Source organism: Anoplopoma fimbria, chromosome 24 (genome assembly GCF_027596085.1).
Source record: "Anoplopoma fimbria isolate UVic2021 breed Golden Eagle Sablefish chromosome 24, Afim_UVic_2022, whole genome shotgun sequence".
Taxonomy (NCBI): Eukaryota; Metazoa; Chordata; class Actinopteri; order Perciformes; family Anoplopomatidae; genus Anoplopoma; species Anoplopoma fimbria.
This window is the reverse complement of record NC_072472.1, coordinates 24,985,285-24,997,245: the sequence shown is the minus strand read 5'-3', so window position 1 is coordinate 24,997,245 and position 11,961 is coordinate 24,985,285. Positions and strand designations below refer to the sequence as shown.

Sequence of the window (11,961 nt, the reverse complement as noted above, 5' to 3'; positions counted from 1 at the left end):
TTAAGAAAGGAGATGCACTGATGACTTCTGGTGACTAGTAGTTCTCTTGAATACCTATGTTGAATACACTTCCTGTAAGTCGCTTTGGATAAAAGCGTCTGCTAAATGACTGTAATATAATGTAATGTAATGTAATGTAGTGTAATAGTTATCATGTTATTTTAGACGTCAATCCTTACTGAGATAGAGTTAAGTGCTACAATGCCACCGATATTTTAAGAGATATCTTCAAAACAAAATGACAACAAAGTGTTACAGAAACATACACCGATGACATTTATACATATTAAACATTTAAGTAAATCTGTCATAGATTTCACTGTATCAGAGACTGTTTCATTGCAGCCATTTGCTAAAATCCTCATTAATGTACACTCAGCAACCCATCTTGACAGAAAAAAACAGAAATGTAGAAATTTTTGCAAATTTATTAAAAAAGAAAAACTGAAATATCACATGGTCATAAGTATTCACTTTATTTTATAAACATTTCTCCCAAATTTTAGATAAAAATATTGTCATTTAGAGCATTTATTTGCAGAAAATGACAACTGGTCAAAAATAACAAAGAAGATCCAGTGTTTTCAGATCTTGAATAATGCAAATAAAACAAGTTCATATTTATTTTTAAACAACACAATACTAGTATTTTAACTTAGGAAGAGTTCAGAAATCAATATTTGGTGGAATAACCATGATTTACAATCCCAGCTTTCATGTGTCTTGGCAGTCCTTCCTTCCTGCTGCTGTCAGGCTGCACAACCAGCTCTGCTCCCAGCAGACCACATGACACTAATACATTAATACACTGTGCAATACAACATTTATAATAATTTCTGTCTGTATATATATTTTTACTGTGGATCTCTATTGTTATTACTGTTTTTATTGCTCATTTATAATACTTATTTTGATCTTTAATTTACCATGTCTCTTGTTTTGCACTATCCTCTTTGCTGCTGTAATCCTGTAAATTTCCCCGCTGCGGGACTAATAAAGGATTATCTTATCTTATCTCATGCTCTCCACCAGTCTTTCACATTGCTGTTGGGTGACTTTATGCCACTCCTGGTGCAAAATGTAAGCAGCTCGGCTTTGTTTGATGGCTTGTGACCATCCATCTTCCTCTTGATCACATTCCAAAGGTTTTCAATGGGATTCAGGTCTGGAGATTGTGCTGGCCATGACAGGGTCCTGATCTGGTAGTCCTTCATCCACACCTTCACTGACCTGGCTGTGTGGCATGGAGCATTGTCCTGCTGGGAAAACCACTCCTCAGAGTTGGGGAACATTGTCAGAGCAGAAGGAAGCAAGCTTTCTTCCAGGACAACTTTTTACTTGGCTTGATTCATTTCTACTTCACAAAGACAAATCTGCCCGATTCCAGCCTTGCTGAAGCTCCCCAGATCATCACCGATCCTCCACCAAATTTCACAGTAGGTGCGAGACACTGTGGCTTGTAGGCCTCTCCAGGTCTCCGTCTAACCATTAGACGACCAGGTGTTGGGCAAAGCTGAAAATTGGACTCATCAGAGAAGATGACCTTACTCCAGTCCTCTATGGTCCAATTGTTATGGTCTTTTGCAAACCTCAGCCTGGCTCTTCTTTGCTTCTCGTTGATGAAGGGCTTTTTTCTAGCTTTGCACAACTTCAGCCCTGCCCCTAGGAGCCTGTTTCTGTGCACTTCACCCCAGCTGTCATTTGCCATTCTTTTTGGAGGTCACTTGATGTCATCCTACAGTTGTTGAGTGACATTCGAATGAGTTGGCGGTCATGGAGAGTCGTTTTCGTCCTCTGCCGGTCTGTAGCTTTGTTGTCCCTAATGTCTGCTGCTTGACCTTGTTCTTATGAACCACGATCTTTGAAATTTTAAGGATGGAAGCAACCTGACGCCCACTGTATCCCTCTGCCAGTAAAACCAGAATTGAACCGTTCTTTTCCTCACACAAAACTTTACTTTTTAACTCTTTTGGCATGGTCAATAGTCACTTTTTTTATTCCAATTACTTTTGAGGTACTACTAGCACTGTTTCTGCCATCCAGCTGGTCCTATTGCAAGAGGATAATGATGACCACAGCACTTGTTTTTATACTTTTCTTAATTAAATAAGATTTGGTTCAGGTGATCACCTAATCAGTACCTCATTAAGTAGAATCAAGTGTGCCTGTATTGGATTTCAACAGACACTGGAATGGAATGGCTGCCATACACGTAGAGATGCTGATTTAAGAAAAATTTGGAGTGGTCTCTTCATTTTTTCCAGAGGTGGATGTGTATGTATATATATATATATTATATATATGTTTAATGTAACATCATTTGTTAATTAGTTTAACTGAAGTCATTGACATTTCCAATATAAATTAAGATAAACATTTCTAATACAGATAAACGTCTGGTACCTGATGAAACAGCAATAAGTTATCCATGGTGATGAAAATATATTCCTCACATAACTTCAACCAGGCTGATATTAAAGCCTATATTTTAAGTATTCATTAATTACAAAGCTACAGCCTATTTAGTTTACAGACAGGAAGCAAACTGGTCTCAGACTATGTCAAACTTCCCTCTTCTAAAATCCAAATATACATGAGCTTATGATGACAAGAAAAACACGGTAACAAAATGATAATGCATATTAATAAATATTTTTTATTTAGTAAATTTTGCACATTGCGCTCTTACATCACACCCAAATCCTTATTACAAATGGATGCTTATTCTCTGTAAAATCTGTATATTTAGAATTTCTGTACACATTTAATGGTACAACCTTTACCACTACATTGAAGTGTCACCAAAGAGAAAAAAAAAAGAAAACATAACATAAAATAAGACTCCTAAAATGTATCCCTAATGTCACAGCTTGCAAAGCTTTACCGATTACTGATTCCGCTGTGCTCTTACCCAACAACCCGTTACCCTACAGAGAACCAACAACAAATAGCTAGGCTTGGTCAAAGAGAACAATTATATGTGAGAAAGTGGCCAAGAATTGGGATGGAGAAGTGTGTTGGTGTACAAGTGCAAAAGAGAGAAAGACAGATGATCAACGGAAAGTAAGAATCACATTTACTTTAAAGGAGAAATGTCTGAACAAGACATCAAATGCATTTCATAATTGTTTCTTTTCTAGAGATGTTGCAGCAGTGGTCACAAGTGTTTTTTTTTCCCCAGGGGAAGACTCATTAGTGCAATTAGTTGACACTGGTGGTGGTAAACCACTTTCCACAGACTTGCTTACTCCGCTCAGTGGCACGGCAGTAGTTGGTGAACTTCTCCTTCAGGAGTTGTCTGTACTTGTGGCGGTTGTTGTAGAAGGAACGGTTTCTTTCTAAAAATGCCTGGATTTCATCCTGTGTCAGACAGTTCTCTTCATCTGACGTCACTTCTGAATCATCCTGTATTAGGAACACAGGCGGAGTGCAGGATGTTACGTAAGAGCCAGAATCAAACCAGTGTATTCAATCATTCTTGTTAGGAAAAAGTGAAATGCAGTTAAATACGAAGAACACAACACTTTTGACCTTTCATACAGCAGATATGTTTACTTAGGAGTGCCAGTTTGGGAGCCTTGCCACTTTGCATAAAGGCTCAGTAGCATGGCAGAGCTGTAACCAGTCAAACTGTCTCCTGTGAGAAAGGTCTATTTTTGAGTATCTGAAACTACATTTCTCACTGACCAGAAGTTCCATGAGACTTGCGTTTCCCTCTTGATTCCTCGCATCCAGGCTGAGGTTGGTTTGATTTGCTATCCACGGTAATCGTAGTGCAATGCTGGCGAATGTATTGCCACATAAGGAGGAGAGTATTTCTTTGGTTCGGCAAGTGTGCGATGATGGCGGACTGTGGCCTGTCGTGTTCCCATCGGACATACAACCGTCACCTTTTTGTCCCTGCAGAAATATGCATACCTTAGTTGATACACAGCGTTAAATATTCTGCTTAGAGGATATGAATTCTAGAGTTTGTTCTCTCACCTGATCGTTGCATAAACCCTTGCCCTTCCTTTTCTTCTTTTTACTCTTGCATTGAGTGTTTTCCACAGAGTTTGGCCAGCAGTCCACACAACTGTCTAATCCATCCTCCTCCTTCTCTTCAGCACAGTGATGGGCATTTGAGTCATCTACTGCAGAAGGAAGACAAAGACATGATTGTAAGTAAAGCAAGGTATGTTTAAAAGACCCCAAATTGGTTTCTCAGCATTTTAGAGCTGCTCAAACCCTACCTGCTTCATCATGGTTGCACATTCCCTCAGAACAGGCAATATAAGAACCTTCTCGCGATCCTATCTCACTACCCTCCATACTTGAGGAGTAGCCGCAGTCACTACCATTGCTGTGGGGGGACAAATCTGGAGAAACACATGGAAAAACATGTACAAACACAGGTTTGAGGGTCACTGTTCAAAAGTGGGGGGAAAAAGGTATATATACAAATTAGTTCCTGACTTTTTCAAATAGTCTTTACGTGCAATAAAGTAGTTGGCCTTGTGGTCCAGCAAAGGTGGGCTTCAAATTCGCTAATTCCCCTTCAGTTTTTCAGTAAAACTAAACTGATAAATAAAAATGGAAGAACTCTAGAGAGCAAAGCTGTGCTGATCGAATAATCAAAGACACCAAAAGGATCTTTGAAGCGGTGTGTCTATTTGGGGTTCCAACAAAGATAAGGCTGTTTGCAGCCGACAGTGGATACTTCAGAAACGAGTCGAGCAACATCAACTGTACAACCTCGTCTGACTGGCTACTTTTCGCCACCCTCAGCCTCACAAGAAGCAAATAAAATAGCCATATTGTTTCATTTAAGATTTTCAGGAAAATGACAGAACTGGATATAAAAAAACATGATACTAAGATTTCAAGTAGCACAACACCGTGAAGATGCATAGTGTAGTTGTATTACATTGCACAAGAAAATATATATAGACTAAAGTAAACTGGGGGCAGAGCTTACGTTATATGGGTTGAGCTTGAATTCATTTCAACAAATTAGGTGTTAGTTCAAATTAATTTTAACTTGACTGCTTAATAAAAAAGGGACAGCCTTGTCAGCCTGTGTGCATTTTTACCCGGTTTGATTTTGTCTGGGTAGCTACAGGAAGTGCTTCCATTGGCGGCGATGCTCTGATCAGACCTGGCCTCCCCCGCCTCCTCCTCCTCTTCCTCCTCCTCCTCCTCATCGTGGCTACCACAGACCTTGCAAGTGCCATCCACAGACTCAAGAGAACCCTGCAACACACCAAATGGGACAGACTTTAATAAATACAGGCAAACAGATGTGCAGCTTCTGATAAAAACAGTTATGTGCAAGGAGAGCTTCATGTCCCACATGTACCTCAACCAGATTTTTCTCCTTGTCTTCTCCCTCCTGTTCAGATATGTCAAAGCCACACTTGTTTTTGCGACGATTTTTTCGCTTTTGCCTCTTTTTCTCCTGCTTCAGCTCTTTGGCCCTCTCCTCCTCAGACAGCTCCTCTACAAACTGCTCTAGCCGACTGATCCCCTGCATCTTCTCCACGGCCATCTGGGAGCAGATTAGAAATACATTATCACACAGGCATAATACATCTATCTTCCGATGGATCACTCTGAATATATACCATAAACAAACTTTGAAGTACCTCAAAACTTTTGCGTAGGGCATCAATTCCCAAGTGGAACAATATCTGCCAGGTCTGCTCCTCTGCCCGTAGTTTCTGCCAGATCCTGTGCAGCCGCTCATACAGGTGAATACCCAGACAGGTCAGGACTTCTTCTTGTGCAATGTCAATGGTCTTGGCATGCCGCTCTCTGCGTCTTTAAAAATGCAATATCATCAACTGTATGTATAAATACATTAAAAGGAACATGGCATGGCAGAAAATGCCTCAAATGAGAATGACTTGCTTAATGGTGAAAGTGACCTCTCTAGTATTTACTGTATGAACCTTAACTTACTCATAGCCTCCTGCAAACTCAGGCTCGGCCCGACCCAGGAGGTGAGCGATGAAGTCAGTTTCACAGCACACATGGATGTGGCGTTCATGGGGGCAACAGCATAGTCCCTCATACAAGGCAGCGCAATACCCCTTCTCTTTACTGCAGTCCAACTCCCCCACCAGGATGTTGTACGCCCTCAGCACTTTATTCTTGCAGTCGGTGCAAAATCTGCAGACAAGAAAATACTACACAGTCAATGTGGTTCTTTCCCAACCTCAAACAGCATTTTGAAAATAAAGGCTATGATAGTCACACATCACCTGTGTTTACGCAAGTAGGTCTCCAGTGTCTCTAAGAGACAAGCGCTATCGATGAGGACCACCTCATCCCTGCACTCCTGAGACATCAGCTCCCACACATCCATCCAGCTTCCCCTGTAGAGAAACATACAACTATTATAGCAATGCCATCACAATGCACAGTCATCATCTCTTAAACCTGCAACTAATGTTTGTATGTTTGTATATATATTAACTATCAAGGGGGGAAAAAAGAAAACATCTAATGGTACACAGTGATGACTGGCCTAAAACTGAGACATTCTGAAGGCTTGCGATGCACAAGTTGTTTTCTAGTTTAATACTTAAAACATACAACTCTCTTTGTGCCAACTTTACTACGGTTGGCTAGAAACAACTGAAACACACTGGTCATGCCTGCTGGGAAGGGTTACTATTCCACTTCTCAGATATAGCCTCTTTACACTAACATCCTGAATGTTTTCAGAGAAAGTAACAACTGATACAGATAAAAAATGAATATTACTCACCCCAAGGGTTTAGGTTTGTGTGTATCTAAGGAGTGTAACAGGCAGCGTTTGTTCTTTTTACTTTTTGGAATGGCGTCAATCATTTCATTCAACTTTGACCTGTAAAAAAAAAAGAAGGAAAAAAAATCCACTTTTAATGATATCCCTGACTTGTTTCCAACAGTTATTAAAAAAAGTAGTTGTCCATTTGCTACGTCTGACACAAATTAAGAATAAAATCATACAGTGCATCAGTACCTAAGATAACTCAGTATGTGCATAGTTTGACATAATATTTTTTGTTCTCTCTGTTTTTCCACAAAAGCACTTGCTTATATTCAATGAAAACTGTTAGTTTTGGCTATTCTCTTTCTATACATGGTATCATCGATTTGGCAGTGAAAATGAAAGAAACTTTTTTGCATCTTACCCGTGGACGTAGAAGAGGGTGTAGAGCTTCTTTACGTCTGCTAAACAGGCTTTGGTGACAGAGAGCATGCCTGTGGGTTTCACTGTGAGGGGCTCCAGGGCCGGATTCCCTGATTCCACTAAATGCGAGAAGAGGCGCTCCACACTTCGTCTGCAGCCCACGCACGGCACCAGCTGAGATAATGCACTGTACACCTCTCGGGATGTCACCATCATGGCGATGTTCAAGTCCTGCTGCTTCAGCTTGGAGTGGTACTAAAGGCCAAGGAATCATCCGTCTGTTACCACGTTGTTGATTGACAGGTCACATGAAGACAAACTACACACTTATCAGCTCCAGTGCAGGGAAAATTAAAACTACTCACCTCGGAAAATTGTTTAGAATGAGACGCGTTTATGTCTTGGCTCTCAACATCCATGATACTATCAGAAAATTCCATCACCATCTGATGACAAGAAACAACATATAAACAGCTAATGTACAACATGTACATTCTCAGAGAATAACTCTTTTTCTGGCAGATATCTATTATTTACTTGAAACATACACTGGTTTAACACTTTGAGATGGCATTGCTTAAAGCCTGTCATCTCATTCGTCTAAGCCTTAAGTTTCTTTATTCAGTTGTCTAATAGATTGTGCAGAAGGTTAGCAAACAGAGTGTCCCTAAAACAGGTGGGGACTTTACATTTTGAGAATGATCAGTGCTTGGTCATAACTAAGCTTACTTATGGACATTGAATCAGTTGAGTGCAAGCACATGGCTTATGATTGAGTTAGCCACCTTACGCCTGTGGGCTTCAAAGACATAATCCTTGTGGTCATGCATGTGGGAAGGCTTACTGACCGTGAGACTATCATCGATATACAGGGGGATCTGTCTGGAGAGGAACGGGTAGTCCTCTTCCCCTTCTCTGCAAACTGCCACCAGTCGTGCCATCACCTCTCCCGTCCGGCTGTGAGAAGCTCGCCTGAGGAGACACACCAGAGACCACTGATCACACTAAGCTAATGCTAATCTACTGCAGGTCATCGAGGGCTAACTGCAACAGCACCTTGTCATTGGCTACTGTACAGACTAAAGGCATTAAGAGATGGTTCAGAAAGCAGAACATTCACAGATGTAACGCTGTGAATACTGTTGAAGTAACGATACATGTTGACATTAAAGAGCAGTAACCGGCGGCTAACACCTGGACGCTAGCCTGCTAACACCTGGACGCTAGCCTGCTAGCTTGTATTATTTGCCAGTTCAGTTATATAAAGTGAGGAAGCCGGTCAGTGTCTTTACTCTACACTGACCTCAGTAATACAGTAATACATTAACACATGTTACCGCAGTGGTGGTGTGGTTTGTCTACGCCCTGTCGATGCCAGCAGACTTTGCTAACTTACTTGTTAGCATCGCTGCCCTGCACAGCTAACGCTAGCGAGCTGAACACGGCTAACATAAAGTTGAGCTATTTAGCAACTGTGACTTCCGTTAGCTTCTCCTGCTAACGATGCTACTACTGACCACTCTGTCACCTGACATCTGAATAAGAGGAGTCATTGTGTTCACTTACCCGCTTCTGAAAGTTCCCCTTAAAAATAATAAACAAGTGCGACAGTGTGAGGCTGCTACGGTGGCGGAACCTTCATGACTGATTTGACCTTTGACCTGTGCGTCGTAGCGGGTGTTGTGATGCGTGTGGCCTGTAGGGGGCGCGTTACTGATATTATTATATTCCTTTATTGATATTATTATATATTGTGAAAGAAATATTTTACATTCAGACAATTAAAGCGGCTTTAAAATAAATGAGTGAGCCTTAAGGAATTCCACTTTTTTATTTTTTACTTGATTGTTTCTTTGTATTAAACAGTTATATATACATATACATATATATATATACATACATACATACATACATACATATATATATATACACATATATATATATATATATATACACATATATATATATATATATATATACATACATATATATATATATATATATATACATACATATATACACATATATATATACATATATATATATACATATATATATATATATATACATACATATATATATACATACATATATATACATATAAGATTTTAACCCATGCCCTTTTATTTAAAATGTTAGATATGTAAATATATTGCAGCATCATTTGAAATGGAGTTTTCCCTTTTACGAAGTCTTAAAATCCTAGTATATCTGATGTCACTTCTGCCGCAGGCCAATCCCATATAAGCAGAATGCGAGGGTTTTTTTTAGCAACAACAAACAGTTTTTAAATACACAAAGACAAATGAAAATAATTTACAGTGAGAACACTCCGTGTTTGGCTTAACAGTATATTGTAGTCCAAGTCTTCACTTATCTGGACACAGCATTTTATCAAGAAAAACATTTATTTGCATAAATAAACACAATATAGTCAGTTTTCAGAATTTGACTCCAGACCCACAAAAATCTTCAAAATACCCAAATGAACCTTGTAGTTTTATTAATGCAATTTTACCAGAATTTCACTGTAATTCCGTAATGATGTAAAACACTTATTACAAAGCAATTCACGAACATGTACGACATCAAAACACACAGAGAAAATGAGTTGCTGCAAACAAGTGTGTCCACTATTGAGTTGGTCAATCCTGTAAAGACATTTGCAAGCAGAAAAAACAACAACTGATTCCTGCTGACAGCTTGAACAAGACAGTGTCTTTCTACCTCGCCTGTCTTTTTGTCTGAGACTAAGTCTTGTTCTTTTTTGTGCGGATTCCAAGATGAGGGTACAAGGTGACAGCCTGATGTTCTTTTGGAAAACAGTAAAAACATATCAGCCATACCAAGGCAGGACATAAAAAACATAGACTGAGCAACACTCCAGAGGAAGAAAGGTAAATTAGCTAAGCGGCGAGACACTGGCTCCACAAATGCCTGACATGTGAACAAAGCAGTGTACAGAACAAAACTTCCTAAAAAAAGGTTAAAAAGTGTTTTGAACCACTGTCTAACGTTGGATCTCGGTTGCATCACATAGAGTCCAACCTGAACTCCTGCCATGTAGATGGCTACATAGCCCACTACAGAGAATATGCCCTCCTTGTTAGCATGCAGAAAGCCCTTTTCCCTGTCGTTGTTGTGGATAATGAAAGCCTTCAGCTCTGATGTCTCCAGAGTGAACTGATAAAATCCGCTGATCAAAAGGGCAATGACCCATGACCAACTGACTGGAAAAACGGCCAAAAGCACAGAGGCCACAACTCTGACGATGGCTAGTGTGAAGAAAAAATTCCAGTGGACGCCATATTCTGTCACATGCTCGTGGTAGCCAGACATTTTGAGGCTCACTAGCCTTCCCATACCAAGAACCACCAGAGGCCAGACAGACAGGAGCTGCTTTGCGATGTGATTCATCTTGGATCCGGAGATGTTCTTCCCCCGTGCTTCCGGACAGACAAGGGCATTTGCAAAGACGTACGCTCCAACGCCAAAGTCCATAACCCCTGTCCCATAGGTTTCAGTTTTAGCATATCGCCTTGGGAAGACACTAAAGTCTACGGCAAGAATGCTGATGGCTGTTTTCACATTCACAAAGACTCGAAAGATGGTCACAAAGGGTAGCTGGTTAAATTGAACGTGACTCTGAAGGAAGGTGCTGACAGTGTTCTGTGGGTGCCGAGCAGAGCGATGATGGTTGATACGATAGAGATAGAAAAATACACCAGCCGTGACAAAGGCCAGGCTCAGGATGACCTGGTGAAGATCGTTGCTCAGAACGGTGCATGACAGGACGAGGGGAAGGATAAGAACACAGAAGTCTAGAAGCAGGTGAGAAATCAGGGGAAGTGGCAGCGGAAGAGTCCCCCTGGCCAGATGATACAGGGTCAAGAGCAGTCCTCTGCTGATGAGGCACAGCGGAGTGAGGAATGAGCCCAGGGCCACCTCCTGCAGACTGGTCCCGTTGAGATTACTGACAAATGCTTCCTTCAGGTCCCTCTGAGACATGGCCTGTGAACATTCAAATACATTTAGTATGGAAATATGAACATTTTCTACAGACACTGGGACATTGAACAACATTTAGGACTCTATGGCAGCACCCACAATAAGGTTACAGCCCTAACGTTATGTGCACTCTTACTGAGTTAGAGCTATAAAGAAGTGTCCCCTAATTGCATCAATTATTCCACTCTTGATGGGCCTACTTTCACCTAAAGCTAAAAGCTAAAGCTAAAGCTAAAGCTAAAACAGAAAGCTGAAGCTTTGTTTGTTGTTCTTTATACAAAAGAACATTGTTAAACAGGATGATTTGCACTAGCACCGACCATGGTCATCGTTCTCTGATCTATTCTGCGACATTTAATACGTGACCAAGGTATTTCAGTGTCAAGTTAATAGTACTTACTGTGTCTGTGTCTGTCAGACGTCGGAAAAGAGGGTTCACAAAACACCTGTTTCACAGCATACCTGTTTCACAGCATACCTGTTTCACAGCATACCTGCTTACTGGTGCTAACCTGCAGTAAATTGGAGCTCCAATGCTTCCGTATTCCGCCTCATGACGCATTCAGGACAACTCGGATTTCTGGACACTTCCAACTCAACCAGGACTTGAGTCTTCCAAGCATAAACCAATTGAGAAAAATAGTCTCCTCTGAAAACAGTACTACTTTATTAGACAAACCTTAATATAACATAACATAATTATGACGGCCAAAGAGCTCTGGTTCAGTGTATATATATATATACAGGCAACTGATAAATACACGATGGTCATTAATGTTAGTGTCCCGCCTTTT

General features: G+C 40.5%; 2 protein-coding genes across 4 annotated transcripts; both read right to left on the bottom strand.

Annotated features, from left to right (window-relative positions):
- Positions 1–2,634: 2,634 nt before the first annotated feature.
- ggnbp2 (gametogenetin binding protein 2) lies at positions 2,635–8,827 on the bottom strand. 3 transcript variants are annotated; one of them, XM_054625720.1, is made up of 14 exons: positions 8,556–8,715; positions 8,008–8,131; positions 7,525–7,605; positions 7,161–7,414; positions 6,752–6,850; positions 6,243–6,356; positions 5,941–6,150; positions 5,625–5,799; positions 5,339–5,527; positions 5,073–5,232; positions 4,233–4,358; positions 3,985–4,133; positions 3,688–3,900; positions 2,635–3,405 (listed from the first exon to the last, which is right to left on the bottom strand). In XM_054625720.1, the coding sequence occupies exons 1-14, from the start codon at positions 8,609–8,611 to the stop codon at positions 3,202–3,204; spliced, it is 2,154 nt and encodes a 717-aa protein (XP_054481695.1). In that variant the 5' UTR covers positions 8,612–8,715; the 3' UTR covers positions 2,635–3,201. The 3 variants fall into 3 exon arrangements, with proteins under 3 accessions (XP_054481695.1, XP_054481697.1, XP_054481696.1); XM_054625722.1 differs by lacking the exon at positions 8,556–8,715 and adding an exon at positions 8,726–8,827 and having other exon boundaries at positions 2,658–3,405; XM_054625721.1 differs by having other exon boundaries at positions 2,658–3,405; positions 8,497–8,715.
- Positions 8,828–9,281: 454 nt separating this feature from the next.
- On the bottom strand, positions 9,282–11,730 carry pigw (phosphatidylinositol glycan anchor biosynthesis, class W). The gene is made up of 2 exons (XM_054626222.1): positions 11,568–11,730; positions 9,282–11,170 (listed from the first exon to the last, which is right to left on the bottom strand). The coding sequence occupies exon 2, from the start codon at positions 11,165–11,167 to the stop codon at positions 9,674–9,676; it is 1,494 nt and encodes a 497-aa protein (XP_054482197.1). The 5' UTR covers positions 11,168–11,170; positions 11,568–11,730; the 3' UTR covers positions 9,282–9,673.
- Positions 11,731–11,961: the final 231 nt, after the last annotated feature.

Bases quoted from the DNA above. Each gene is read 5' to 3' on its own strand.
- ggnbp2 (XM_054625720.1), bottom strand. From the start codon at position 8,611: ATGTTAGCCGTGTTCAGCTCGCTAGCGTTAGCTGTGCAGGGCAGCGAT. The intron at 6,851-7,160 runs GTAAGATGCAAA...TTTTTTTTACAG, and splicing joins ACCCTCTTCTACGTCCACGG to GTCAAAGTTGAATGAAATGA. The intron at 5,528-5,624 runs GTACTTCAAAGT...ATCTGCTCCCAG, and splicing joins CCCTACGCAAAAGTTTTGAG to ATGGCCGTGGAGAAGATGCA.
- pigw (XM_054626222.1), bottom strand. From the start codon at position 11,167: ATGTCTCAGAGGGACCTGAAGGAAGCATTTGTCAGTAATCTCAACGGG.